The following is a 27,290-nucleotide window of genomic DNA, read 5'->3' as shown; positions in this document are numbered from 1 at the left end:
GAATGTATATTATTGTGTTACAAGTAATTATTAAAAGGCACCAAGCAGAGGTTACTTAGCACCTATTAGGTTACAAGCTCTTTAGACTAGAGGATTAGTGTAACATTAGTTAGATGAATTTCCCATTCTCTAATATTTTTATGAATTGATTAATGTATTCATTAACTACTTGAATTAATGCAAATTAACAGCATTTTATGGCTGTTGCATTAGTTTTTATATTGGACGTGATAATTTCCCAAGTGACGAATAGTTCCACAAGGTGAGTGGTGGTGTGATGAATAGCTTAACAAGTTAATGAAACTATGGTATTGAACAATGACAATTGTTTTTATTATACCAATAACAAACAAAAACATTAATATCAATTATACATTTATTAGGTGTTATTTTACATTAGTGAAAAATACACATCAGACAAGTAAATTTCCCTTGCAATAGTTATAACATGTGATTGTCCTTTATAACTAACATGACAATATTTCAGAAGATGGCAAGATATTTGGTGTAATAATGTGTTGGTTACAATATGGTGGGGACATTTGTGGTCCTATTACACAAGTGGGCGAGGAATATTTTGTATAATAATGTGTTGAAGGTTACTATATGAAGGGGACACTTGTGGTGGCATTACGCAAGTGGGAGAAAATACCAACAACCTTACTGGTATTGTTTATGTAAATAATTAAACTGAACTAATAAACAGATTAATTGCAAACTTGTCCTTTAAAAGTATTCCTTCAATGAATATTACAAATTATATATATATATTTTGAGGACATTAGTTCTACTGAATCTTACAAATAAAATACACCTTTTAAGAAAAGACTGAACGTAAGACTCCTACATGAACATAAGTTTTTGATTGACACGTCCAATGACACATTTGTTTTCAAATAATATATCAAACATTCTTATATTTCCAGTTATTGATAATTTAGAACAAGCTATTCTCTTTGCTTTAATCCTCTCCTGATAAACTAATAATTTTAATATTGCACTTGAGTGGTTTTGTAATTTCCCTGGGAAAATAAATCCTCATTCTTTGAAGTTTGATTAAATTAGACTTTCACCTAACAACTTAGGATAGAAACTTTTTTCTCCCATAAACCTGCTTTTAACAGGTGCTTGTCCATTTTCTTCCATAACTCTCTTGTTAAGTTCTTCCTACGTTCTCGACAAATTCTTCAACCTAATAATTCTTGTGCAACATCTTCTCCAATGTTAAGCGAATAGCACACCTGAAAAATAAACACAAAATTGGTTATATTCTAAAATATATACACGATAATTTAAGGATAAAACATGGAACACAATAAACTATTGTATTTGTTATATCAAAACGGATATAAACATAACATGGGTGTAACATGCTATATATATTTCTGTAAATCATGCCAGGTCTCTTAAAGGAGCTCTCCTTCTTGGATGAGACGGCCTTGTGTGCAATCCTCTCCCAGATACCTCAACTTGGAGGTGTCGAAGATTTCATAGTACACTTGAAACATTATATTTTTTGTTATACAAGTTAAACGGTCACAAATTATTGCATTTAAACACATTATGTAATGAGGTTTTTCCCAGCAAGAACATGTTAAGGTAAGTAGTTAAGTAACAGGTATAACAAGACTTAACAAAATGAGAAAATTATAGGAGCCGTGATGATGATTTGAAGCTATGCAGTGAGTGTTCCCAGGGACAGACTCCACACAACCAGGCCACGACATGGTCAAAAGGATTGCAACTTGGGAGTACTACTGTACCCACAAGGATTCATGAAGCTTCCACGGAAGCCGAACCTGAGCTTCAAACATACCGTCTTGCACTCTGGCTCTCAGCTAGGAATGTTCTACCTCTGACGCAATACAGAGTAATCGCACTAACGCGATGCATCAATACTAAAATCTGCAGACTGAACAAGGAGCATCAGTGGTAGAACATTCCTTGATGACAGAGCCAGAGTGCATAAGGGGAATTGTGTGAAACTCTGGTTAGACTTCAGTGTAAGTCGCAAGAATTCTCGTCGGTGCAGTAGTACACAAGGTTGCAATTTCTTTTTTTGACCGTGTAATGGCCTCCTTGTCTGGAGCAAGTATGGGAATAATCACCGCATAGATTCAAATCATCATCACATCTCCTAAACATTTTTTCATTGATGCATCACGTTAGTGTAATTACTGTGTGAGACTTAAAATATTCAGAAGTATTCAATTAAATGTTTGTGAAGGACATTTTAACAACAGCCTAGGGGCGGAACACTAAAAATGGCCACTCATTAAGTGGCAGTACACAGTGTTACCCTTAAGTGGTAGTGCATTGTGTAACCAAGTGGCAGTACACTTGAGTGTTACCACCAAGTGGCAGTACACTGAGTGTTACCATTAAGTGGCGGTACACTGAATGTAACCTACTGGTTATACTGATATATATATATATATATATATATATATATATATATATATATATATATATATATATATATATATATATATATATATATATATATATATATATATATAACTGAAAACTCACACCCCAGAAGTGACTCGAACCCATACTCCCAGGAGCCACGCAACTGGTATGTACAAGACGCCTTAATCCACTTGACCATCACGACCGGACAGAATGAGGTGATAGCCGAGGCTATTTGAACCACCCCACCGCCGGCACTCGGATAGTAATCTTGGGCATAGCATTTTACCAAATCACCTCATTCTTTGGGGCACACGTGAGGAACACAAATGCGAACAAGCCTGAATGGTCCCCAGGACAATATGCAACTGAAAACTCACACCCCAGAAGTGACTCGAACCCATACTCCCAGGAGCCACGCAACTGGTATGTACAAGACGCCTTAATCCACTTGACCATCACGACCGGACAGAATGAGGTGATAGCCGAGGCTATTTGAACCACCCCACCGCCGGCACTCGGATAGTAATCTTGGGCATAGCATTTTACCAAATCACCTCATTCTTTGGGGCACACGTGAGGAACACAAATGCGAACAAGCCTGAATGGTCCCCAGGACAATATGCAACTGAAAACTCACACCCCAGAAGTGACTCGAACCCATACTCCCAGGAGCCACGCAACTGGTATGTACAAGACGCCTTAATCCACTTGACCATCACGACCGGACAGAATGAGGTGATAGCCGAGGCTATTTGAACCACCCCACCGCCGGCACTCGGATAGTAATCTTGGGCATAGCATTTTACCAAATCACCTCATTCGGCGGTGGGGTGGTTCAAATAGCCTCGGCTATCACCTCATTCTGTCCGGTCGTGATGGTCAAGTGGATTAAGGCGTCTTGTACATACCAGTTGCGTGGCTCCTGGGAGTATGGGTTCGAGTCACTTCTGGGGTGTGAGTTTTCAGTTGCATATTGTCCTGGGGACCATTCAGGTTTGTTCGCATTTGTGTTCCTCACGTGTGCCCCAAAGAATGAGGTGATTTGGTAAAATGCTATGCCCAAGATTACTATCCGAGTGCCGGCGGTGGGGTGGTTCAAATAGCCTCGGCTATCACCTCATTCTGTCCGGTCGTGATGGTCAAGTGGATTAAGGCGTCTTGTACATACCAGTTGCGTGGCTCCTGGGAGTATGGGTTCGAGTCACTTCTGGGGTGTGAGTTTTCAGTTGCATATTGTCCTGGGGACCATTCAGGCTTGTTCGCATATATATATATATATATATATATATATATATATATACAACTTTAGAACACTTTCCCACCAGGAGACTCGAACCCTAGCCAGCACAGAAGCCTTCCAGCAACTGGCATAACAGGTACGCCTTAACCCTCTGCACTAAGTCTGAGCGGTTGTGCAGAGGGTTAAGGCGTACCTGTTATGCCAGTTGCTGGAAGGCTTCTGTGCTGGCTAGGGTTCGAGTCTCCTGGTGGGAAAGTGTTCTAAAGTTGTATACTTAACTCTCGTGTTTAGGAGAGTTGTGCCTTAAGCATATATATATATATATATATATATATATATATATATATATATATATATATATATATATATATATATATATATATATATATATATATATATATATATATATATGTCGTACCTAGTAGCCAGAACGCACTTTTTGGCCTACTATGCAAGGCCTGATTTGCCTAATAAGCCAAGTTTTCATGAATTAATTGTTTTTCGACGACCTAACCTAACCTAACTTTTTCGGCTACCTAACCTAACCTATAAAGATAGGTTAGGTTAGGTTAGGTAGGGTTGGTTAGGTTCGGTCAAATATCTACGTTGATTTTAACTAAAATAAAAAAAAAATTGACCTCATACATAATGAAACGGGTAGCTTTATCTTTTCATCAGAAAAAAATTAGAGAAAATATATTAATTCAGGAAAACTTGGCTTATTAGGCAAATTTGGCCTTGCATAGTAGGCTGATAAGTGCGTTCTGGCTACTAGGTACGACATATATATATATATATATATATATATATATATATATATATATATATATATATATATATATATATATATATATATTATATATATATATATATATATATATATATATATATATATGTCGTACCTAGTAGCCAGAACGCACTTCTCAGCCTACTATGCAAGGCCCAATTTGCCTAATAAGCCAAGTTTTCATGAATTAATTGGTTTTCGACTACCTAACCTAACCTAACCTAACTTTTTCGGCTACCTAACCAAACCTAACCTATAAAGATAGGTTAGGTTAGGTTAGGTAGGGTTGGTTAGGTTCGGACATATATCTATGTTAATTTTAACTCCAATAAAAAAAATTTACCTCATACATAATGAAATGGGTAGCTTTATCATTTCATAAGAAAAAAAATTAGAAAAAATATATTAATTCAGGAAAACTTGGCTTATTAGGCAAATCGGGCCTTGAATAGTAGGCCAAAAAGTGAGTTCTGGCTACTAGGTACGACATATGTATGTATATATATATATATATATATATATATATATATATATATATATATATATATATATATATATATATATATATATATATATATATATATATATATATATATATATATATATATAAAACTTATCAAAAACAGCCCGAAGCCGACGGAGAACCCTCTACAGCAGTCAAGCATTGTATACATGTACACTTGCCCCCACGAAGGATGTAACCTTCAATCTAAGTACATAGGTATGACGTCGACCAAGCTGACGAGGCGTTTGACATGCCATCTTCAATCCGGTGCCCCTAGGAATCACATGAGACAAGCCCACGACATCACTCTAACAAGAGAAATGTTGAACAAGAATACCTGCATAATAGACAAAACCCAAGATGCAAGAAGATTACAAATTCTTGAGGCAATTCACATAAGAATAGAACAACCTACCATGAACACCGAAATCACGGAACTATTTACTCTACCCACCATGAGAGTAAGGACAAGACCAGAACATAACGATGCCAACACAGAAGACAACATGTTGTTGGACAACAACATGTTGCTGTTATGTTGGACAACGTTATGTCCAACATAACAGGCCAATTACACTGGATTAATCTTTGTATGTAGATAGGAGCTGCCTCGTATGGGCCAATAAGCCTTCTGCAGTTACCTCTATTCTTATGTTTCACCCCACATTTATCCCCCCCATGTTTTCACCTTTATTGCCTTATCACCTGACCCAGTGCGGGTATAAAATCAACCAACATTGTAAGATCTCTTCACTTAAGAATGAACCATGGAGGTTCGAAACGTTGTGCAAATTGTATAAATAAGTGTAATACATTCTATAGTAAATCACTTCTTTTCTTCACCTTAAAAGTACGAAAATGAGTTTTGGAGAACTCCTATTTCAACTAAGCCCTGATGCTAAGAAAACAGTTAAGAGAGATAGAATCCCTAAACCAGAAAATAATAAATACAGAATATGCGGTCATATTCAATGAAACATGGTGGAAAGAAAACATGCTGCCAGTATACACCAATATAATATATATATATATATATATATATATATATATATATATATATATATATATATATATATATATATATATATATATATATATATATATATATATATATATATATATATATATGTCGTACCTAGTAGCCAGAACGCACTTCTCAGCCTACTATGCAAGGCCCAATTTGCCTAATAAGCCAAGTTTTCATGAATTAATTGTTTTTCGACTACCTAACCTAACTTTTTCGGCTACCTAACCTAACCTAACCTGTAAAGATAGGTTAGGTTAGGTTAGGTAGGGTTGGTTAGGTTCGGTCATATATCTACGTTAATTTTAACTCCAATAAAAAACAATTGACCTCATACATAATGAAATGGGTAGCTTTATCATTTCATAAGAAAAAAATTAGAGAAAATATGTTAATTCAGGAAAACTTGGCTTATTAGGCAAATCGGGCCTTGCATAGTAGGCTGAGAAGTGCGTTCTGGCTACTAGGTACGACATATATATATATATATATATATATATATATATATATATATATATATATATATATATATATATATATATATGTCGTACCTAGTAGCCAGAACTCACTTTTTGGCCTACTATTCAAGGCCCGATTTGCCTAATAAGCCAAGTTTTCATGAATTAATTGTTTTTCGACTACCTAACCTAACCTAACCTAACTTTTTCGGCTACCTAACCAAACCTAACCTATAAAGATAGGTTAGGTTAGGTTAGGTTAGGTAGGGTTGGTTAGGTTCGGTCATATATCTACGTTAATTTTAACTCCAATAAAAAAAATTGACCTCATACATAATGAAATGGGTAGCTTTATCATTTCATAAGAAAAAAATTAGAAAAAATATATTAATTCAGGAAAACTTGGCTTATTAGGCAAATCGGGCCTTGAATAGTAGGCCAAAAAGTGAGTTCTGGCTACTAGGTACGACATATATATATATATATATATATATATATATATATATATATATATATATATATATATATATATATATATATATATATATATATATATATATATATATATATATATATCATGGTTCATTAAAATCAATAATGCCTTACAGAACATGTTTAATAAATATTTACCATATCTTCTTTACCAACATTTTTGAAGGGAATATGCACAGTAAAACATCATCATCGACGTGCATGGTCAACCTATTTTATGATGCTTATTTTCCAATATTATGGCCGGGTCTATAATAGGGGAAGACAAGGAATCTACTTTGGGGGAGACAAGGCCAGACTCCAGTATATACTGAGGTGGAAGATGCCGCCGCAAGAGTATGGGAACCGCTGTGATATACTATTTGCTTTCCAGTTGTATGGAAAAAGATATTTGGGGGTTATACCTTTTACTGTTATGTCTGTGAAAGTCAGTTGTCCGTGAACACTGTCAGTAAACTGTTCCACTTCTCCCACCGCCCATTAGTCTCACTATCTATATACATATTTTAGTCATCCTTCAACTATACAGTTTTCCATTCCTTCTCATCTCATTACACAAAATATTACTAAAGTTCACGTAATTATTTTTAATGAACTTTGAACATAAAAATGACCCGCATTAGTAAGAGTAGCAAATTATACTCACAGCAACTTCAACAAGAAGACCGCTCCAGCATTGTCCATTAGTGCTATTTCTTCCTCCCAAAGCTTATCCAGCTCATTAATTACGGAGTCCAGATTTGGTTCAGTCGTTTCCTGAAAGTAAATGATAGTAAAAATACAGCAAATGAAGCATGTTTAATGTAGTCAATTCGTCTTAGTTTCGATACATGGAAATATTACTATTGGTGAAAGTTAATGCAGACATTCAAATTCGTCCTGTAACAGTATGTTGAATAAAATGTAATCTTCCATTAAAGTGTAACTAACACTTTACAGCAGACTTCATCATCCTGAAATGCCAGTCAACCATGTGTTAATACATAACATAATTACTATACTTCCCTATACTACTAGTTATAAGTGTTGCAGCTACTTTATAATTTTACAGACTGGACTCAAGTTACCATGAAACACGGCAAGTAATGATAAAGCTAATCTTACGCACTGGAAAACTTTCTTATTTATATTAAGAGCTCTGAAGTTTTACTTTCCAGAGTGACACAGAATGAAGAATAAATGAACATAGGAATTAAGTTGTGCAGCAAGGTTGTTGGCCCATACAAGACGGTCTATTTACTACTACGCTTCTCACTCATATGCTTATCCAACTTACTGTTCACTCCTCTTAAACTGCATTCATCCACAACCTAGTCCTTAACGGCTACATAACTATATACTAAACAGTATTTATCTAACTTGTACCCAATTTTGTGGGTACATTCCTATATACTAAACAGTATTTGTGTAGTTTTTACCCGTTTTGTGTGTACTTTCATATATACTTGCTAAACAGTATTTATCTAAAAAGAACAAATCCACAAGAGCCGTGATGAGGGTTCGAACCTACGCACAGGATGTTTCCAGCTGTGCCTCAACATGGTTAAAAGAATTGCAACTTGGAGTGGTTGCTTCGGGATCCTAGCGAGGGCTGTAGCACTGCAGGTTGCAATTCTTTTGATCATGCCGTGGCACAGTTGACTAAGGCGCAGCTGGAAACATCCAGTGCATAGGTTCGAACCCTCATCACGGCCCTTGTGGATTTGTTCATTTGATATATCACGCTATTGTGATTTCTGTGTGTACTGAAGTAAGGGCGTAAAGGTAGCACATTTGGTTTAACAGAGCTCGGGTGCATGGGGCAATTGTGTGAAACCCCGATTACACTTCGGAGAAGCTTCAAGATCCTAGCGAGGGCTGTAACACTCCAGGTTGTAGTTCTATTAATCATGGTGAGGCACAGTTAGACTTGAGCACAGCTGAGAACATCCCGTGCATGAGTTCGAACCCTTATCACGGCCCTTGTGGATTTGTTCATTTGATATATCACACTATGTGATTTGTAGTATTTATCTAGTTTGTACCGTTTCGTGGGTACCTTCCTATATACTTCCTAAACAGTATTTACCTAGCTTTTACCCAGTTGTGTAGGTACTTTCCTATATAGGATATACTTTATAAGTGTTTATCAATCTTGTACCCAGTTGTGGGTACTTTCCTATATACTTGCTAAAGAGTATTTATCTAGTTTGTACCAAGTTTTGTGGGTACTTTCCTAAATACTTGCTACGGTTTATCTAGCTTGTACCCAGTTTTGAGGGTACTTTTCTTTATACTTGCTAAAAAGTATTTATCTAGCTTGTACCCAGTCTTGCGGGAACCGACCTGCTACGACACTTTCACAAACCTGTTATTTCCTTTGTGCTCGTGAAAACCTCGATCATATCCTGGCCTTGTCCTGCCTGCTCCAGCGAGTGTAGTGAGACATTACTCTGTCCGTTCAGCAGGACGGCGACCACAAGTGTACAGCTCAGTTCAAGGTGAGCCTCATCGGTGTTGGACATAAGTGGGGGATGACGTTGTCTGGTGCTGACGATCCTTACTATAAATCCCAGCATTAATATAATGCTGTTTCGGCCTTGCTAACCATGGCTCTTAGGGCATGTCTATGACTATTATTGGTAAAGTATACAGCAGCGTTGTCTTTCCATAGGTAAAGCAATTTACAATTCTTATGTTAGCTAAAATTCTCAAATGCTGAACTGCTTTTGTCCTTTTTAGAGTCAGTGCTAGACTTTGCTAAGTCCATTTGCAGTGCTTGCAAGAATTCCCTTGTATCCACTACACACCCCACATTTGTGGTGAAGTCTTGCTTACACTACTTCTCGTTCCAACATACAGGTCGTTGAGGCAAATGATGCAGGTCTTCGATCACTTCCAGGTGTTACCTTACTTTGGCGTTTCGATTACTTCCCAAGAGGTAAGTCTCCAATGATCCGCTCCAAGGACATTACCAGGTTGAAGGTGTGACTCTGGTGGTGAAAGTGTCAAATTATAACGCAGGTGTGTCCTCAGGCCAGCTCAGCATGGACAGAAACCTCACTTATAGCAAAATATTCACCACCTGGGAATCCACAACCACCAATATCCTACTACCTTCTATGTACACTTTTCCATCGTGCTCACTACCCGTACAGTTCTCCTTGTACAAAACTGAAAAGGGGTACGAAGTGTCAACTATTTCTTTATGTTTATGATGCCATCCTTCCTTGTGGGCCGGGTTCCCCCCTATTGTCCGCGACTTTCCAGCCATCTTGTTGGATATCATCTGCCCTCATATTATCAGTCTTTGACCTCGGGCTGGAGGTGAAGTCATGACGTACGCCCTTATTGATGGAGTAAATCACTGACTAGACACTGAGACGCGTCCACCCTTGACAAGAGCACTTACATCCACCCTTGATAACGACAGAGACGCGTCCACCTGCGACAACCAGCAACCTATGGTCGTCTTTAAATAGGACTGGCTCCTGCAACAACCAGCAACCTATGGTCGTCTTTAAATAGGACTGGCTCCTGCAACAACCAGCAACCTATGGTCGTCTTTAAGTAGGACTGGCTCCTGCAACAACCAGCAACCTATGGTCGTCTTTAAGTAGGACTGGCTCCTGCGACAACCAGCAACCTATGGTCGTCTTTAAGTAGGACTGGCTCCTGCGACAACCAGCAACCTATGGTCGTCTTTAAGTAGGACTGGCTCCTGCGACAACCAGCAACCTATGGTCGTCTTTAAGTAGGACTGGCTCCTGCGACAACCAACAACCTATGGTCGTCTTTAAGTAGGACTGGCTCCTGCGACAACCAGCAACCTATGGTCGTCTTTAAGTAGGACTGGCTCCTGTGACAACCAGCAACTTATGGTCGTCTTTAAGTAGGACTGGCTCCTGCGACAACCAGCAACCTATGGTCGTCTTTAAGTAGGACTGGCTCCTGCGACAACCAGCAACCTATGCCTTTCTTAAGTAGGACTGGCTCCCTCTGAGAAATCTAGCAACTCCTTACATGTCTGAAATGTGGTTTTGAGTATCCCTAGTGTTTTCCTACGGATTTCTCTGCTGCACCCAGAGTTTGCCAGTGCAGACTACTTATCACATACCTCTGTAGAGGTATGTGATAAGGTTGTCACATATCTCTACACATACCTCCATCACAGTATGGTTAATCATACTGTGATCACACAGTATGATTAACCATACCGTGTGATGGCGATTTGTAGGATCACATAGCTAGTGTTTTGACACACACACTGTACTTCCCTTCATATAGTATAAGGCAGCTGCACAAATGCACATGTACCGAAATGTGATAATAAAAACAAAAGGTTATCGACGTTGAGTCAACGTCGAATACAAGTTGATTCAGTGCTACTCGAGAAGGTTTTACCCATTGCCAGAAAGAACAGGAAGAAGAATGGGAGGTACAATTGAAGAGGAGACACTAACATATGGATGAAAAATGGAAGAGGGAGGTGGAATGAGGAGACTAAGGTAGGAAGGGAGGTTAAGTGAGAAAATGAGGGAGGCTAAGGTAGGGAGACAAACGGACAGAGACCTAGCCATTGACCAGTAACTCCTCCTGAAGGTCATAACAGGAATTCTGAACATGAAGGAAGTGAGGAACGGATTGTGTAATACCTGTTATCAAAAACTTAAAAGTTGAACAGAATATATTTTGTTTGAAAACAGTGTGTAAGTTGCTTAGAAATATAGAAAGAAAAACATTAATATTTACTTACCCTTTCCCCCGGTTTCCTTTCCTCATTATTCTCACTGCAATGTAGATAAATATTTGTTAAGACATTAATTATCAGAATATAAACTTTTAAATTGTGAGTACAAATAGTTGACTTAATTGTAATAGTGCAACTTGTAATGTCATCAAGTGCTGGAAGGTGCTCATTAAAAAATAAGAGAAAATGCAAGTGGTAGATTGAGGGAAATATTGCAAATCTTACTCTTTTTAACAATCAATTTTAAATATTTTTATCAATAAATATTAGTTACACGTGAAACTGCAGCAGCGAAAATGTTAACAATAAATATTAGTTATGCACGAGGCTGCTGCAGCTGAGTGGACAGCACTCCGGATTCGTAGTCCTGAGGTTCCGGGTTACATCCCTGGAAGAGGCGGAAGTAAATGGGCAGTTTCCTTCACCTGTTATCAAGCAATAAATAGGTACCTGGGAGACAGCTGCTACGGGCTGCTTCCTAAGGGTGTGTGTAACAAAAAGGAGGCCTGGTCAAGGACCGAGCCGCGGGGAAGCTAAGACTTGAAATCATACTAAGATAACCTCAAGATACGCATGAGGCTGCAGCCGCGTAATTGTTATCAATAAATATTAGTTACGCACGGGGCTGCAGAAGCGTAATTGTTATCAATAAATATTAGTTACGCACGGGGCTGCAGCAGTGTAAATGTTATCAATAATATTATTTACGCACGAGGCTGCAGAATTGTAAATGTTATCAATAATATTAGTTACGCACGAGGCTGCAGAAGCGTAAATGTTATCAATAATATTAGTTACGCACGAAGCTGCCGCAGCGTAAATGTTATCAATAATATTAGTTACGCACGAGGCTGCAGCAGCGTAAATGTTATCAATAATATTAGTTACGCACGAGGCTGCAGCAGCGTAAATGTTATCAATAATATTAGTTACGCACGAGGCTGCAGCAGCGTAAATGTTATCAATAATATTAGTTACGCACGAGGCTGCAGCAGCGTAAATGTTATCAATAATATTAGTTACGCATGAGGCTGCAGCAGCGTAAATGTTATCAATAATATTAGTTACGCACGAGGCTGCAGCAGCGTAAATGTTATCAATAATATTAGTTACGCACGAGGCTGCAGCAGCGTAAATGTTATCAATAATATTAGTTACGCACGAGGCTGCAGCAGCGTAAATGTTATCAATAATATTAGTTACGCACGAGGCTGCAGCAGCGTAAATGTTATCAATAATATTAGTTACGCTCAAGGCTGCAGCAGCGTAAATGTTATCAATAATATTAGTTACGCTCAAGGCTGCAGCACGGTAAATGTTATCAATATATGTCAGGTGTCTATGAGGCTGCAGAAGCATTAATGTTATAAAATAATATGAGTTAGGCATAAGTTTGAAGCAGCGTAAATGTTATCAATAATATTAGTTACGCACGAGGCTGCAGCAGCGTAAATGTTATCAATAATATTAGTTACGCACGAGGCTGCAGCAGCGTAAATGTTATCAATAATATTAGTTACGCACGAGGCTGCAGCAGCGTAAATGTTATCAATAATATTAGTTACGCACGAGGCTGCAGCAGCGTAAATGAACGATGCTTCACTAACTACATACTTGGTGATCTTCCAACATTTGTCAGGATAAATATTGCATGCTTTCCCACTGTACGCCACAGTCCCATACTGAGTCTGTAATTAAATGTTAATTATCAAACACAAACTTGTACTTACACCTCTCTCTTCTCTGGACAGCTAACCAGTTCTTCATCCTTGACTGTGTATTGTCCTGAAATAAACAAGTAATGGTAAAACAAACGAGATAAGTCTTCCACACCAGTAGATTATGTGTAGATTTCTCTTCAAAATAACAAATACTAAACTATGGTTATTTCTGCACTTGCATATTTTCTAGAGAAATTTACAATTAAAAAATGTGCAATACTATTGTTTTGATTAAATGGAGCAGCGATGCGACTTTACGTATAATTCTCAATGTATCATTTTGTTACAAATTAGTTGTCTTTATTTCTCTGCAAAATGAATCTTAAATTATAATCAACTAAAACTAAACATTATATATAAAATACAAACTTTTTATCTCGTTGAGGGATGAGTGAAATAACTTATAGACAGTTTTCATTCCTCCCAAGGCAGAAAAATCAAATTTACGCTCCTCGAAGTCTTCCAAGATTCTGAATATGGAGCGAATCTGAGGAAAAAGTTAAGTGTTTGAAACGCAGGTTATTAATTCCAGGCATTAATTATAAGATAAAGACTCCTGAACTGCCTTGCTATTGTCTGCCTGTTATACAACGTAACTTGTTTGTAAATACTTTCAACATTTAAAAATAAATTAATTAAAAAAATAAATACACATTCAGGATCAGAAAATAGGTAAAGCCTCACGGTAAACCTTAATTTTCATAGATTATTCCAGTATTATCCCCTCTTATATAAAAAGATGTATGTAGCCAAGAGTCAGCAATTACATTTAGCCTTCAACAATCTAAAAATAGGTAGAGTGAATTGTTAATGTCTTTAAAATAAAACACGGTGCTTTTGACTAAAATATTCATCATTGGAAGGTGGTTTCAGACAACAAAACCCCCTTCAACTTGAGCAATAAACGTACGTAATTCTTAGTATCCTGGATGGAAAACGCTAATCAAAGCAGACGATACACTACTTGCCACTAATCCCATATTCATTATTTGCCCAACCTTGACAAAGCAGACCGGTTGTCTTGTAAAAATGTTATTATCATTGTTATATAGTATACGTACTTCAATGTCTTGTACTGAATAACATTCCGGTTCCAACGTCAGACTGAATAACACAATGCATACCTTAAGACAATGTTGCTGAATAAATGTTTAAAATAATTTATTCCTGGTCTGTTAATGTTTGTTCTTATAAATAGCAAGTTTGACAGCTGTTTGCGACCTCTTAGGCAGATAATAATCAGGGGTAAGCGTAAAGCTATTATTAGGGAGTTGTTACACATTAGTTAACTAGACTATGTTAATTTAGTGCTTTATTATGCACACAAAATCCAACCAGGTGTTAGTTGTGGAGCTGTTACAGAGGAACATAACGTATCCAGTACCTGGACTGGCAACATTATTTTACCAGCATTATTCTATTAAGTATTTAATGCTGATTTTATATTGAAATTTTCAGACACTAGACTTACAACGTTCTTAGATAATATTATAGATTAAACTTGTTTAACATTAATACAAGGTGCAGTGATAATTCGCGTTAGAGTACACAATAATACAAGGTTTGGTAATAATTCATGATAAAGTACACATAATACAAGGTGTACAGAGAAAGCAAATAGTGATACAGTATATCAATGAGAAAATCTACAGAAGCCGTGTTGAGGATTCGAACCTTTGCGCTGGGTACTCCCGGACACACGCTTATGAGAATACCCAGCACAGAAGGTTCGACTCCACTGAATCCCATCATATAAATCCATACCTAGGCTCTTATCATATAAATCCATACCTAGACTCCAATGACATAAATACATACCTAGTATCATATAAACCTATACCTACTCATTATATATAAACCATACCCAGACTACCAAAATCAATACCCAGACTCCCATCCTATAAATCCATACCCAGTCCCATCATATAAATCTATACCTACTCATTTTATATAAACCATACCCAGACTACCAAAATCAATACCCAGTTTCCCATCCTATAAATCCATACCCAGGCTACTAAAATCAAAACCACTCCCATCATATAAATCCATAACCAAGCTACCAAACTCAATACTAGACTCCCATCACAAATTCATACCCATGCTCCTATCATATAAATCCATACTCAGTTTCCTATCACATAAATCCATATCCAGACACCCATGACAAATTCATACCCAGATTCCCATCATATAAATCCATACCCCAGATTCCTATCATATAAACCCATTCCCAGTCTTCCAAAAAATAAATCCATACCCAGACGCAAGGTATAAATCCAGGCCCAGACTCCAATGACAAATCCCAAATCTATACCCACTCATAAATCCATAACCATAATACGCCCATCATATAAATACATACTCAGACTCATCATATAAATCAACCAGTGAAAGTGTTGCGAGCTAAAATTATCAAAACTTGTCATGGAGGAGGAGGAGGAAGGTCTCCAGGGATATACTGGTTATAACCATGCTTGTCGCGACCCGTAACATGGTGAAGGTAACGTGTACACTTGTTACAATGATGGGGATCCTGTGTTGTGAGTCTAACAATGATGATTGTACAGTGTCTTACAATGATTGTATGGTTAGTCTTACAATGATGATTGTATGGTTAGTCTTGCAATGATTGTATGGTTAGTCTTACAATGATTGTACGGTTAGTCTTACAATGATGAGTGTATGGTTAGTCTTACAATGATTGTATGGTTAGTCTTACAATGAGTGTATGGTTAGTCTTACAATGAGTGTATGGTTAGTCTTACAATGATTGTATGGTTAGTCTTACAATGATGAGTGTATGGTTAGTCTTACAATGATGACTGTGTTTGGTGACGATTACAGGGATGAGGCTTATAATGATGATACCATTTAGCGTCTTAAAATGTTGACGATTGAGTTTAGTATTACATTGAAAATTGTTGCAAAACTTACAATGTAGAAAATTGTGTAATGAAATTTTCAAAGATGAAGAGTGTGTAGTGAGACATTCATGAAAATGATGTATTGACTTACATTGAATAAAATTGTGTGTAATGAGATTGTAACAATGAAACAATTCAGAAGCGAGTTACAATGAAGAACGTGTAGTTACAATGATGAAGATCGTGTAGTACGTTAAAATTATGAAGATCGTGTAGTAAGATTTACAATTAGTAATGGAACGATGCCAAAATTTCGAAAGTTTCCGATATAGACTCCGACACGATAGATTACACTCCCATTCATACAATGATGAATATTATGCTGTACAATGTACAGATTGTACAATGACGAAGATACACAAATAAATCACATTAACGTGATACATCATTGAACAAATCCGACAGGAACCTTTATGAGAGTTTGAACCTATGCGCAGGGTGTTCCCAGGCGTGTTTTAGTCGACTGCACCACGACTCATCAAGACTTGGATTTGTTCATCATATATATCACGCTAATGTGATTTCTCAATGTATTGAAGGAGGGGGCACCAGAGGTAGAATTACTGGTTGACAGAGCCCGAGTGCATGAGGAAATTGTGTGAAACTCCAGTTAGGCTTCAGTGGAAGCCTCGGGACCCTTGTGGGTGCAGTAGCACTCCGGGTTGTAATTCCTTTACCATGTCGTGGTGCAGTCGACAAGACCACGCCTGAGAACACCCAGCGCATTGGTTCGAATTCTCATAAAGGCTCCTGTTGGACTTGTTCAATGATGAAGATTATGCAGTAAGACTTAGAATAAAGATTGTAAGTGAGACAGTGAGGAAGATTGTATAATGAAATTTAGAGCTGAAGATTAAGTGGTAACTCATAATGAAGACTATAGTGACACTTGTTACAATGAAGATTGTGTAGTGTGACGTCACAGTGAAGGTTATGTAGACTGATCCAATGACGACTGTAGTGAAACTGTTACAATGAAGATTGTGTAGACGTGTCACAATGACTCAGACTGTGTAGTAAGACTTGTCTTAATGAAGATTTTGTTTAGCGAGATTCAGGCACGAATTGTGTAATAAATGAAACGATTTCGAATGTTGCCAAGATGTACGGTAATGATGATTGTGAATATTAAGATGTACAAATATGGTAATTGTTAGTAAGATGTTCAAATATGACAATCAAGAGTAATTAAAATGTACAAATATGGTAATAAAGTGTAATTAAGATGTGCACTGAATTTCCTACAATACTTCTGCACTCAAACCAATATAGTACACTAGGTACAGGCAAACGTAACAATTATATTATCTATAACCCCCCTGACATGATTGTAAAAGGGATGGAGGGGGCGGGGTTGGAATTACCAATCCTGAATGACTAACAAGGATGGGGGAGGAATTACCAATCCTGACATGATTGTAAGAAATGGGAGAGGAATTACCAATCCTGATATGGTTGATTGTAAAAGATGGGGGAGTAATTCCCATTGCATATCCTACCTGTGTCAACTTAAGTGCCCCACAAGCACCAGCTTTACCTTGACTTTACAACCCCACAAGCACCAGCTTTACCTTGACTTTACTGCCCCCACAAGCACCAGCTTTACCCTGACTTTACTGCCCCACAAGCACCAGCTTTACCTTGACTTTACTGCCCCACAAGCACCAGCTTTACCCTGACTTTACTGCCCCACAAGCACCAGCTTTACCTTGACTTTACAGCCCCACAAGCACCAGCTTTACCTTGACTTTACTGCCCCCACAAGCACCAGCTTTGCCTTGACTTTACTGCCCCACAAGCACCAGCTTTACCTTGACTTTACGGCGCCACAAACACCAGCTTTACCATGACTACTGCTCCACAAGCACCAGCTTTACCTTGACTTTAGTGATCCACAAGCACCAGCTTTATTGTCTTTACTGCGGAACAAGCACCAGTTTTACCTTGACTTTACTGCCCCACAAGCAACAGCTTTACCCTGACTTTACTGCCCCACAAGCACCAGCTTTACCCTGACATTACTGCCCCACAAGCACCAGCTTTACATTGTCTTTACTGCGCCACAAGCACCAGCTTTACCCTGACTTTACTGCCCCACAAGCACCAGTTTTACCTTGACTTTACTGCTCCACAAGCACCAGCTTTACCCTGACTACTGCGCCACAAGCACCAGCTTTACCGTGACTTTACGGCGCCACTAACACTAGCTTTACCATGACTACTGCGCCACAAGCACCAGCTTTACCTTGACCTTACTGCCCCTCAAGCACCAGCTTTACATTGTCTTTACTGCGCCACAAGAACCAGCTTTACCTTTACTTTACTGCCCCACAAGCAGCAGCTTTACCCTGATTTTACTGCCCCACAAGCACCAACTTTACCTTGACTTTACTGTTCCAAAAACACCAGCTTTACCCTGACTTTACTGCTCCACAAGCAGCAGCTTTACAGCACCACAAGCACCAGCTTTACCCTGACTTTACTGCCCAACAAGCACCACCTTTACCCTGACTTTCCCACGCCACAAGCACCAACTTTACTTTGACTTTACTTCTCCACAAGCACCAGTTTACCTCGACTTTACTGCGCCAGAAGCACCAGCTTTACCTCGACTTTACTGCACAAGCACTAGCTTTACCTTGACTTTACTGCACCACAAGCACCAGCTTTACCTTGTCTTTACTACGCCACAAGCACCAGCTTTACTTTGACTTTACTGCGCCACAAGCACCAGCTTTACCTTGAGTTTGCGCCACACGCACCAGCTTTACCCTGACTTTACTGCCCCACAAGCACCAGCTTTACCTTGACTTTACTGCCCCACAAGCACCAGCTTTACCTTGACTTTACTGCCCCACAAGCACCAGCTTTACTTGCACTTTACTGCCCCACAAGCACCAGCTTTACCCTGATTCTACTGCACCACAAGCACCAGCTTTACCTTGACTTTACTGCCCCACAAGCACCAGCTTTACCTTGACTTTACTACCCAAGCACCAGCTTTACCCTGACTTTACTGCGCCACAAGCACCAGCTTTACCGTGACTTTACTGCGCCACAAGCACCAGCTTTACCTTGACTTTACTGCGCCACAAGCACCAGCTTTACCTTGACTTTACTGCGCCACACGCACCAGCTTTACCTTAACTTTACTGCCCACAAGCACCAGCTTTACCTTGACTTTACTGCGCCACAAGCACCAGCTTTACCTTAACTTTACTGCCCCACAAGCACCAGCTTTACCTTAACTTTACTGCACCACAAGCACCAGCTTTACCTTAACTTTACTGCCCCACAATCACCAGCTTTACCCTGACTTTACTGCCCCACAAGCACCAGCTTTACCCTGACTTTACTGCCACACAAGCACCAGCTTTACCCTGACTTTACTGCGCCACAAGCACCAGCTTTACCTTGACTTTACTGCCCCACAGCACCAGCTTTACCTTGACTTTACTGCTCCACAAGCACCAGCTTTACCCTGACTTTACTGCGCCACAAGCACCAGCTTTACCCTGACTTTACTGCCCAACAAGCTCCAGCTTTACCCTGACTTTAGTGCCCCACAAGCACCACCTTTACCCTGACTTTACTGCCCCACAAGCACCAGCTTTACCCTGACTTTACTGCCCCACAAGCACCAGCTTTTCCCTGACTTTACTGCCCCACAAGCACCACCTTTACCCTGACTTTACTGCCCCACAAGCACCAGCTTTTCCCTGACTTTACTGCCCCACAAGCACCAGCTTTACCCTGACTTTACTGCCCTACAAGCTCCAGCTTTACCCTGACTTTACTGCCCCACAAGCACCAGCTTTACCCTGTCTTTACTGCCCCACAAGCACCAGCTTTACCCCGACTTTACTGCCCCACAAGCACCAGCTTTACCCCGACTTTACTGCCCCACAAGCACCAGCTTTACCCTGACTTTACTGCCCCACAAGCACCAGCTTTACCCTGACTTTACTGCCCCACAAGCACCAGCTTTACCCTGACTTTACTGCGCCACAAGCACCAGCTTTACCCTAACTTTACTGCGCCACAAGCACCAGCTTTACCCTGACTTTAGTGCCCCACAAGCACCAGCTTTACCCTGACTTTACTGCCCAACAAGCTCCAGCTTTACCCTGACTTTACTGCCCCACAAGCACCAGCTTTACCCTGACTTTACTGCCCCACAAGCACCAGCTTTACCCTGACTTTACTGCCCCACAAGCACCAGCTTTTCCCTGACTTTACTGCCCCACAAGCACCAGCTTTACCCTGACTTTACTGCCCTACAAGCTCCAGCTTTACCCTGACTTTACTGCGCCACAAGCACCAGCTTTACCCTGACTTTACTGCACCACAAGCACCAGCTTTACCCTGACTTTACTGCCCCACAAGCACCAGATTTACCCAGACTTTACTGCCCCACAAGCACCAGCTTTACCCTGACTTTACTGCCCTACAAGCTCCAGCTTTACCCTGACTTTACTGCCCCACAAGCACCAGCTTTACCCTGACTTTACTGCGCCACAAACACCAGCTTTACCCTGACTTTACTGCCCCACAAGCACCAGCTTTACCCTGATTTTACTGCCCTACAAGCACCAGCTTTACCCTGACTTTACTGCCCCACAAGCACCAGCTTTACCCTGACTTTACTGCCCCACAAGCACCAGCTTTACCCTGACTTTACTGCGCCACAAGCACCAGCTTTACCCTGACTTTACTGCCCCACAAGCACCAGCTTTACCCTGACTTTACTGCCCCACAAGCACCAGCTTTACCCTGACTTTACTGCGCCACAAGCACCAGCTTTACCCTGACTTTACTGCCCCACAAGCACCAGCTTTACCCTGACTTTACTGCGCCACAAGCACCAGCTTTACCCTGACTTTACTGCCCCACAAGCACCAGCTTTACCCTGACTTTACTGCCCCACAAGCACCAGCTTTACCCAGACTTTACTGCCCCACAAGCACCAGCTTTACCCTGACTTTACTGCCCCACAAGCACCAGCTTTACCCTGACTTTACTGCCCCACAAGCACCAGCTTTACCCTGACTTTACTGCCCCACAAGCACCAGCTTTACCCTGACTTTACTGCCCCACAAGCACCAGCTTTACCCTGACTTTACTGCCCCACAAGCAACAGCTTTACCTTGACTTTACTGCCCCACAAGCACCAGCTTTACCCTGACTTTACTGCCCCACAAGCACCAGCTTTACCCTGACTTTACTGCCCCACAAGCACCAGCTTTACCCTGACTTTACTGCCCCACAAGCACCAGCTTTACCATGACTTTACTGCCCCACAAGCACCAGCTTTACCTTGACTTTACTGCCCCACAAGCACCAGCTTTACCCTGACTTTACTGCCCCACAAGCACCAGCTTTACCATGACTTTACTGCCCCACAAGCACCAGCTTTACCCTGACTTTACTGCCCCACAAGCACCAGCTTTACCTTGACTTTACTGCCCCACAAGCACCAGCTTTACCCTGACTTTACTGCCCCACAAGCACCAGCTTTACCTTGACTTTACTGCCCCACAAGCACCAGCTTTACCTTGACTTTACTGCCCCACAAGCACCAGCTTTACCCTGACTTTACTGCCCCACAAGCACCAGCTTTACCTTGACTTTACTGCCCCACAAGCACCAGCTTTACCGACTTTACTGCCCCACAAGCACCAGCTTTACCCTGACTTTACTGCCCCACAAGCACCAGCTTTACCCTGACTTTACTGTCCCACAAGCACCAGCTTTACCCTGACTTTACTGCCCTACAAGCACCAGCTTTACCCTGACTTTACTGCCCCACAAGCACCAGCTTTACCCTGACTTTACTGCCCTACAAGCACCAGCTTTACCCTGACTTTACTGTCCCACAAGCACCAGCTTTACCCTGACTTTACTGCCCTACAAGCACCAGCTTTACCCTGACTTTACTGCCCCACAAGCACCAGCTTTACCCTGACTTTACTGCCCCACAAGCACCAGCTTTACCATGACTTTACTGCCCCACAAGCACCAGCTTTACCCTGACTTTACTGCCCCACAAGCACCAGCTTTACCTTGACTTTACTGCCCCACAAGCACCAGCTTTACCTTGACTTTACTGCCCCACAAGCACCAGCTTTACCCTGACTTTACTGCCCCACAAGCACCAGCTTTACCTTGACTTTACTGCCCCACAAGCACCAGCTTTACCCTGACTTTACTGCCCCACAAGCACCAGCTTTACCCTGACTTTACTGTCCCACAAGCACCAGCTTTACCCTGACTTTACTGCCCTACAAGCACCAGCTTTACCCTGACTTTACTGCCCCACAAGCACCAGCTTTACCCTGACTTTACTGCCCCACAAGCACCAGCTTTACCCTGACTTTACTGTCCCACAAGCACCAGCTTTACCCTGACTTTACTGCCCCACAAGCACCAGCTTTACCCTGACTTTACTGCCCCACAAGCACCAGCTTTACCCTGACTTTACTGCCCCACAAGCACCAGCTTTACCCTAGACAATAAGACGTGTGGGAGAACATCTTCAATATTCTCAAGGACTCAGAAATAATCTTAGTGAGGAGGGAGAAGATGGCGCTAATTACCTCATCCAAAACATTAGTGCGTAGCGACGAGGAAGAGCTGCCGGCGCCCATTGTGAGGTGTGAGGAGGGTGAGTAGGAGCAGCAGGTGAAGGAGGAGGAGCGGCGGCGTCCGTCCTCGTCCGTCGTCGTCCAGCAACTGACGCCGCCGCGCTCCGCCCACTCTTGCCACACGCGCTTCCACACAATTACCAACTTCACCTCTCAAACAATATCCAATACGTCATCACAACTTATAAATAAACTTTACACCATCTTCCTACAACACCTACGAATATGTCTCCTGAAAAATCTGACAGTTTTTGTGGCAAAATTTCCGGACATGTCCAAGTTTGGGAGCAAATTAGGGCGCCAAAAGGCAGGACGCTGAGGTGGCAACACTGCTCCCAACCGTCTAGAAATATTGTTATATTCAAATTTTCTCAACTGTTTAACATCCAATAATTTCCAGAGATTTTTGGCTCTTTATCTCTCAAGTGTTTACAGTTTTAACACTTTATTATTCTCGTAGTTCTTGTTGGCCTCTACTGAAGAAATAGGAGTCATGAGGCTTCAGTATTTACACTTGGAGATGTGAGTCCCTCAACGGCAGCCATTGTGGCCAGGCTCCACTGTGTAGAGTTACACTTGAAGATGTGAGGCCCTCAACGGCAGCCATTGTGGCCAGGCTCCACTGTGTAGAGTTACACTTGAAGATGTGAGGCCCTCAACGGCAGCCATTGTGGTCAGGCTCCACTGTGTAGAGTTACACTTGAAGATGTGAGGCCCTCAACGGCAGCCATTGTGGCCAGGCTCCACTGTGTAGAGTTACACTTGAAGATGTGAGGCCCTCAACGGCAGCCATTGTGGCCAGGCTCCACTGTGTAGAGTTACACTTGAAGATGTGAGGCCCTCAACGGCCGCCATTGTGGTCAGGCTCCACTGTGTAGAGTTACACTTGAAGATGTGAGGCCCTCAACGGCAGCCATTGTGGTCAGGCTCCACTGTGTAGAGTTACACTTGAAGATGTGAGGCCCTCAACGGCAGCCATTGTGGCCAGGCTCCACTGTGTAGAGTTACACTTGAAGATGTGAGGCCCTCAACGGCAGCCATTGTGGCCAGGCTCCACTGTGTAGAGTTACACTTGAAGATGTGAGGCCCTCAACGGCAGCCATTGTGGTCAGGCTCCACTGTGTAGAGTTACACTTGAAGATGTGAGGCCCTCAACGGCCGCCATTGTGGTCAGGCTCCACTGTGTAGAGTTACACTTGAAGATGTGAGGCCCTCAACGGCAGCCATTGTGGCCAGGCTCCACTGTGTAGAGTTACACTTGAAGATGTGAGGCCCTCAATGGCTGCCCTCAACAGAGTGAGCACATGGAAGGTTCTGGAGGGCGGAGTGAGCACATGGAAGGTTCTGGAGGGCTGAGTGAGCACATGGAAGGTTCTGGAGGGCGGAGTGAGCACATGGAAGGTTCTGGAGGGCTGAGTGAGCACATGGAAGGTTCTGGAGGGCGGAGTGAGCACATGGAAGGTTCTGGAGGGCGGAGTGAGCACATGGAAGGTTCTGGAGGGCGGAGTGAACACATGGAAGGTTCTGGAGGGCGGAGTGAACACATGGAAGGTTCTGGAGGGCGGAGTGAACACATGGAAGGTTCTGGAGGGTAGAGTGAACACATGGAAGGTTCTGGAGGGCGGAGTGAACACATGGAAGGTTCTGGAGGGCGGAGTGAACACATGGAAGGTTCTGGAGGGCGGAGTGAACACATGGAAGGTTCTGGAGGGCGGAGTGAACACATGGAAGGTTCTGGAGGGTAGAGTGAACACATGGAAGGTTCTGGAGGGCGGAGTGAACACATGGAAGGTTCTGGAGGGCGGAGTGAACACATGGAAGGTTCTGGAGGGCGGAGTGAACACATGGAAGGTTCTGGAGGGCGGAGTGAGCACGTGAAAGGTTTTGGAGGGCGGAGTGAACACATGGAAGGTTCTGGAGGGTGGAGTGAGCACATGGAAGGTTCTGGAGGGCGGAGTGAACACATGGAAGGTTCTGGAGGGCGGAGTGAACACATGGAAGGTTCTGGAGGGCGGAGTGAACACATGGAAGGTTCTGGAGGGTAGAGTGAACACATGGAAGGTTCTGGAGGGCGGAGTGAACACATGGAAGGTTCTGGAGGGCGGAGTGAACACATGGAAGGTTCTGGAGGGCGGAGTGAACACATGGAAGGTTCTGGAGGGCGGAGTGAACACATGGAAGGTTCTGGAGGGCGGAGTGAGCACATGGAAGGTTCTGGAGGGCGGAGTGAACACATGGAAGGTTCTGGAGGGCTGAGTGAGCACATGGAAGGTTCTGGAGGGCTGAGTGAGCACATGGAAGGTTCTGGAGGGCGGAGTGAGCACATGGAAGGTTCTGGAGGGCGGAGTGAACACATGGAAGGTTCTGGAGGGCGGAGTGAACACATGGAAGGTTCTGGAGGGCGGAGTGAACACATGGAAGGTTCTGGAGGGCGGAGTGAGCACGTGGAAGGTTCTGGAGGGCGGAGTGAACACATGGAAGGTTCTGGAGGGTAGAGTGAGCACATGGAAGGTTCTGGAGGGCGGAGTGAGCACATGGAAGGTTCTGGAGGGTAGAGTGAGCACATGGAAGGTTCTGGAGGGCGGAGTGAGCACATGGAAGGTTCTGGAAGGCGGAGTGAACACATGGAAGGTTCTGGAGGGTAGAGTGAACACATGGAAGGTTCTGGAGGGCGGAGTGAGCACATGGAAGGTTCTGGAAGGCGGAGTGAGCACATGGAAGGTTCTGGAAGGCGGAGTGAGCACATGGAAGGTTCTGGAAGGCGGAGTGAGCACATGGAAGGTTCTGGAGGGCGGAGTGAACACATGGAAGGTTGCCCTGAACACACACTATTGTCTAACCTTAAGAAAATTACGATGTAGTACAAAGTCTTGGTAATTTTACACCAGTCATGTCTGTGTCAAAGGTTACCAAAGTGTAGCAGTTAAAGTTGTCTTCACCGGTGTTTGGGATTACAGAGAAGCCTATTATATGAAAACGTATCTTTGTATTTACAAGTATTTTTATATATTTAAAGTATCCACCATTATCTATCACTGGGACAGCATATATAAATGGACACTAACTATTTTCATGTCCTCTACCAAAATTTATATCGGAAGTTGGCCAACTTTCCACAAATTTATCCGAACCGCCCTGGTTTTCCTGTCTCCCTCATGGTTCTCCTGTCTCCTTAGTGGTTCTCCTCCCTCCCTCATGGTTCTCCTGCCTCCCTAAATATATGAAGGATAGTGCTAAACAATAAGGTGGTACTAGGCCTAAAGTGAGAGTGAGACTGGAGGGTGGCGGCGGCTGCCATGCTTCAAGGTAGCCTCGCCCAGCCTCCCTCCTCTGTGAAATTAAAATTGTAATACGTTTATTGAGACCCTCCGTGTGAGGGCCTCTCCCGTCCGACATTCACCAGTTTAGTGCTTATTCGTTCATGTCAGGGAGTTTTAGTAGAAATTGAGTAGGTTAAGTGCGAATGTGTATTATGAGGTTTATGGCGTAACAATGTGAGGTGACCTCAGGGAGGTGAAGCCTCTTTCCCGCCCAGGACGGGTTAATCAAAGATATTCTAGGTGCTAAAGGATCTTTTTTATTAAGAGGCTTAGGTATACACACCGATGCTCTGCTACCATATTCCATATGAATGTTTACACAGTGTAGATAAAAAACCAGCTATAGCTTCATCTAATATCCCGATCTCACAGGATGGTTAATCATGCATGGAATCAGGAGAGAACATGAAATACGAGGCTGATCTATTAGCCTCCACTAGCAATATTTAGATACAGTACGATAATATCTTACAATATTCGTGAGTGTATGAAATAATTATAGAGCTCAAAGTACATCATACCATTTGGTCTGAAATCACTGATAACAGGGCAATCACAGGTATAGTGTTGGAGAGTATGTCCCAGCTCTTGTTCACATAGTTTACAATTGGAATGTTCACCATTGGGGGATACATTACCTGTAGCTACCTGCCATAGATATCCCAGCCTACTTCTGACAATTACAATGTCACACTGTCTAGTGCAAGTTTTATGCTGCCCTTACATATAGTTCTCGGTTCTAAACATGTCATAGCTCTTTATACTTTTTTTTTATCTTTATTTAAGAAAATACAATAAATCGTTTATACGTAAATAAGTATAACATACAGGGTTTTTTTTTAAAGATCTTGTTCTGTACTACTGAAACACTTGTTCACTAAGAATTGTAATGTATAATTGCCTTGTAAAACTTATGTATATGTAATTTATATTGTATTTTCTTATCTCTTTATACTCGTACTTTCTGGCCTTTGAGTGTCAGGAACTGTTCTTATGTTGTCTCTAATTTCCTGAAATACTGCGGCTTT

The 27,290-nt window shown here is 41.6% G+C and overlaps 1 protein-coding gene across 1 annotated transcript; it reads right to left on the bottom strand.

The window, feature by feature from the left end:
* Nucleotides 1–311: 311 nt before the first annotated feature.
* Nucleotides 312–23,054, bottom strand: LOC123762208 (uncharacterized). Its single transcript, XM_045748587.2, has 6 exons — nt 22,895–23,054; nt 13,741–13,858; nt 13,381–13,435; nt 11,657–11,690; nt 7,568–7,677; nt 312–1,241 (listed from the first exon to the last, which is right to left on the bottom strand). Exons 1-6 carry the CDS (start codon nt 22,943–22,945, stop codon nt 1,193–1,195), a joined length of 417 nt encoding a protein of 138 aa, XP_045604543.1. The 5' UTR covers nt 22,946–23,054; the 3' UTR covers nt 312–1,192.
* Nucleotides 23,055–27,290: the final 4,236 nt, after the last annotated feature.

The sequence above is a fragment of the Procambarus clarkii genome, chromosome 34 (assembly GCF_040958095.1).
Source record: "Procambarus clarkii isolate CNS0578487 chromosome 34, FALCON_Pclarkii_2.0, whole genome shotgun sequence".
Classification (NCBI taxonomy): domain Eukaryota; kingdom Metazoa; phylum Arthropoda; class Malacostraca; order Decapoda; family Cambaridae; genus Procambarus; species Procambarus clarkii.
The sequence above is the reverse complement of the archived record's forward strand: the minus strand, read 5'-3'. Positions and strand labels throughout refer to the sequence as shown.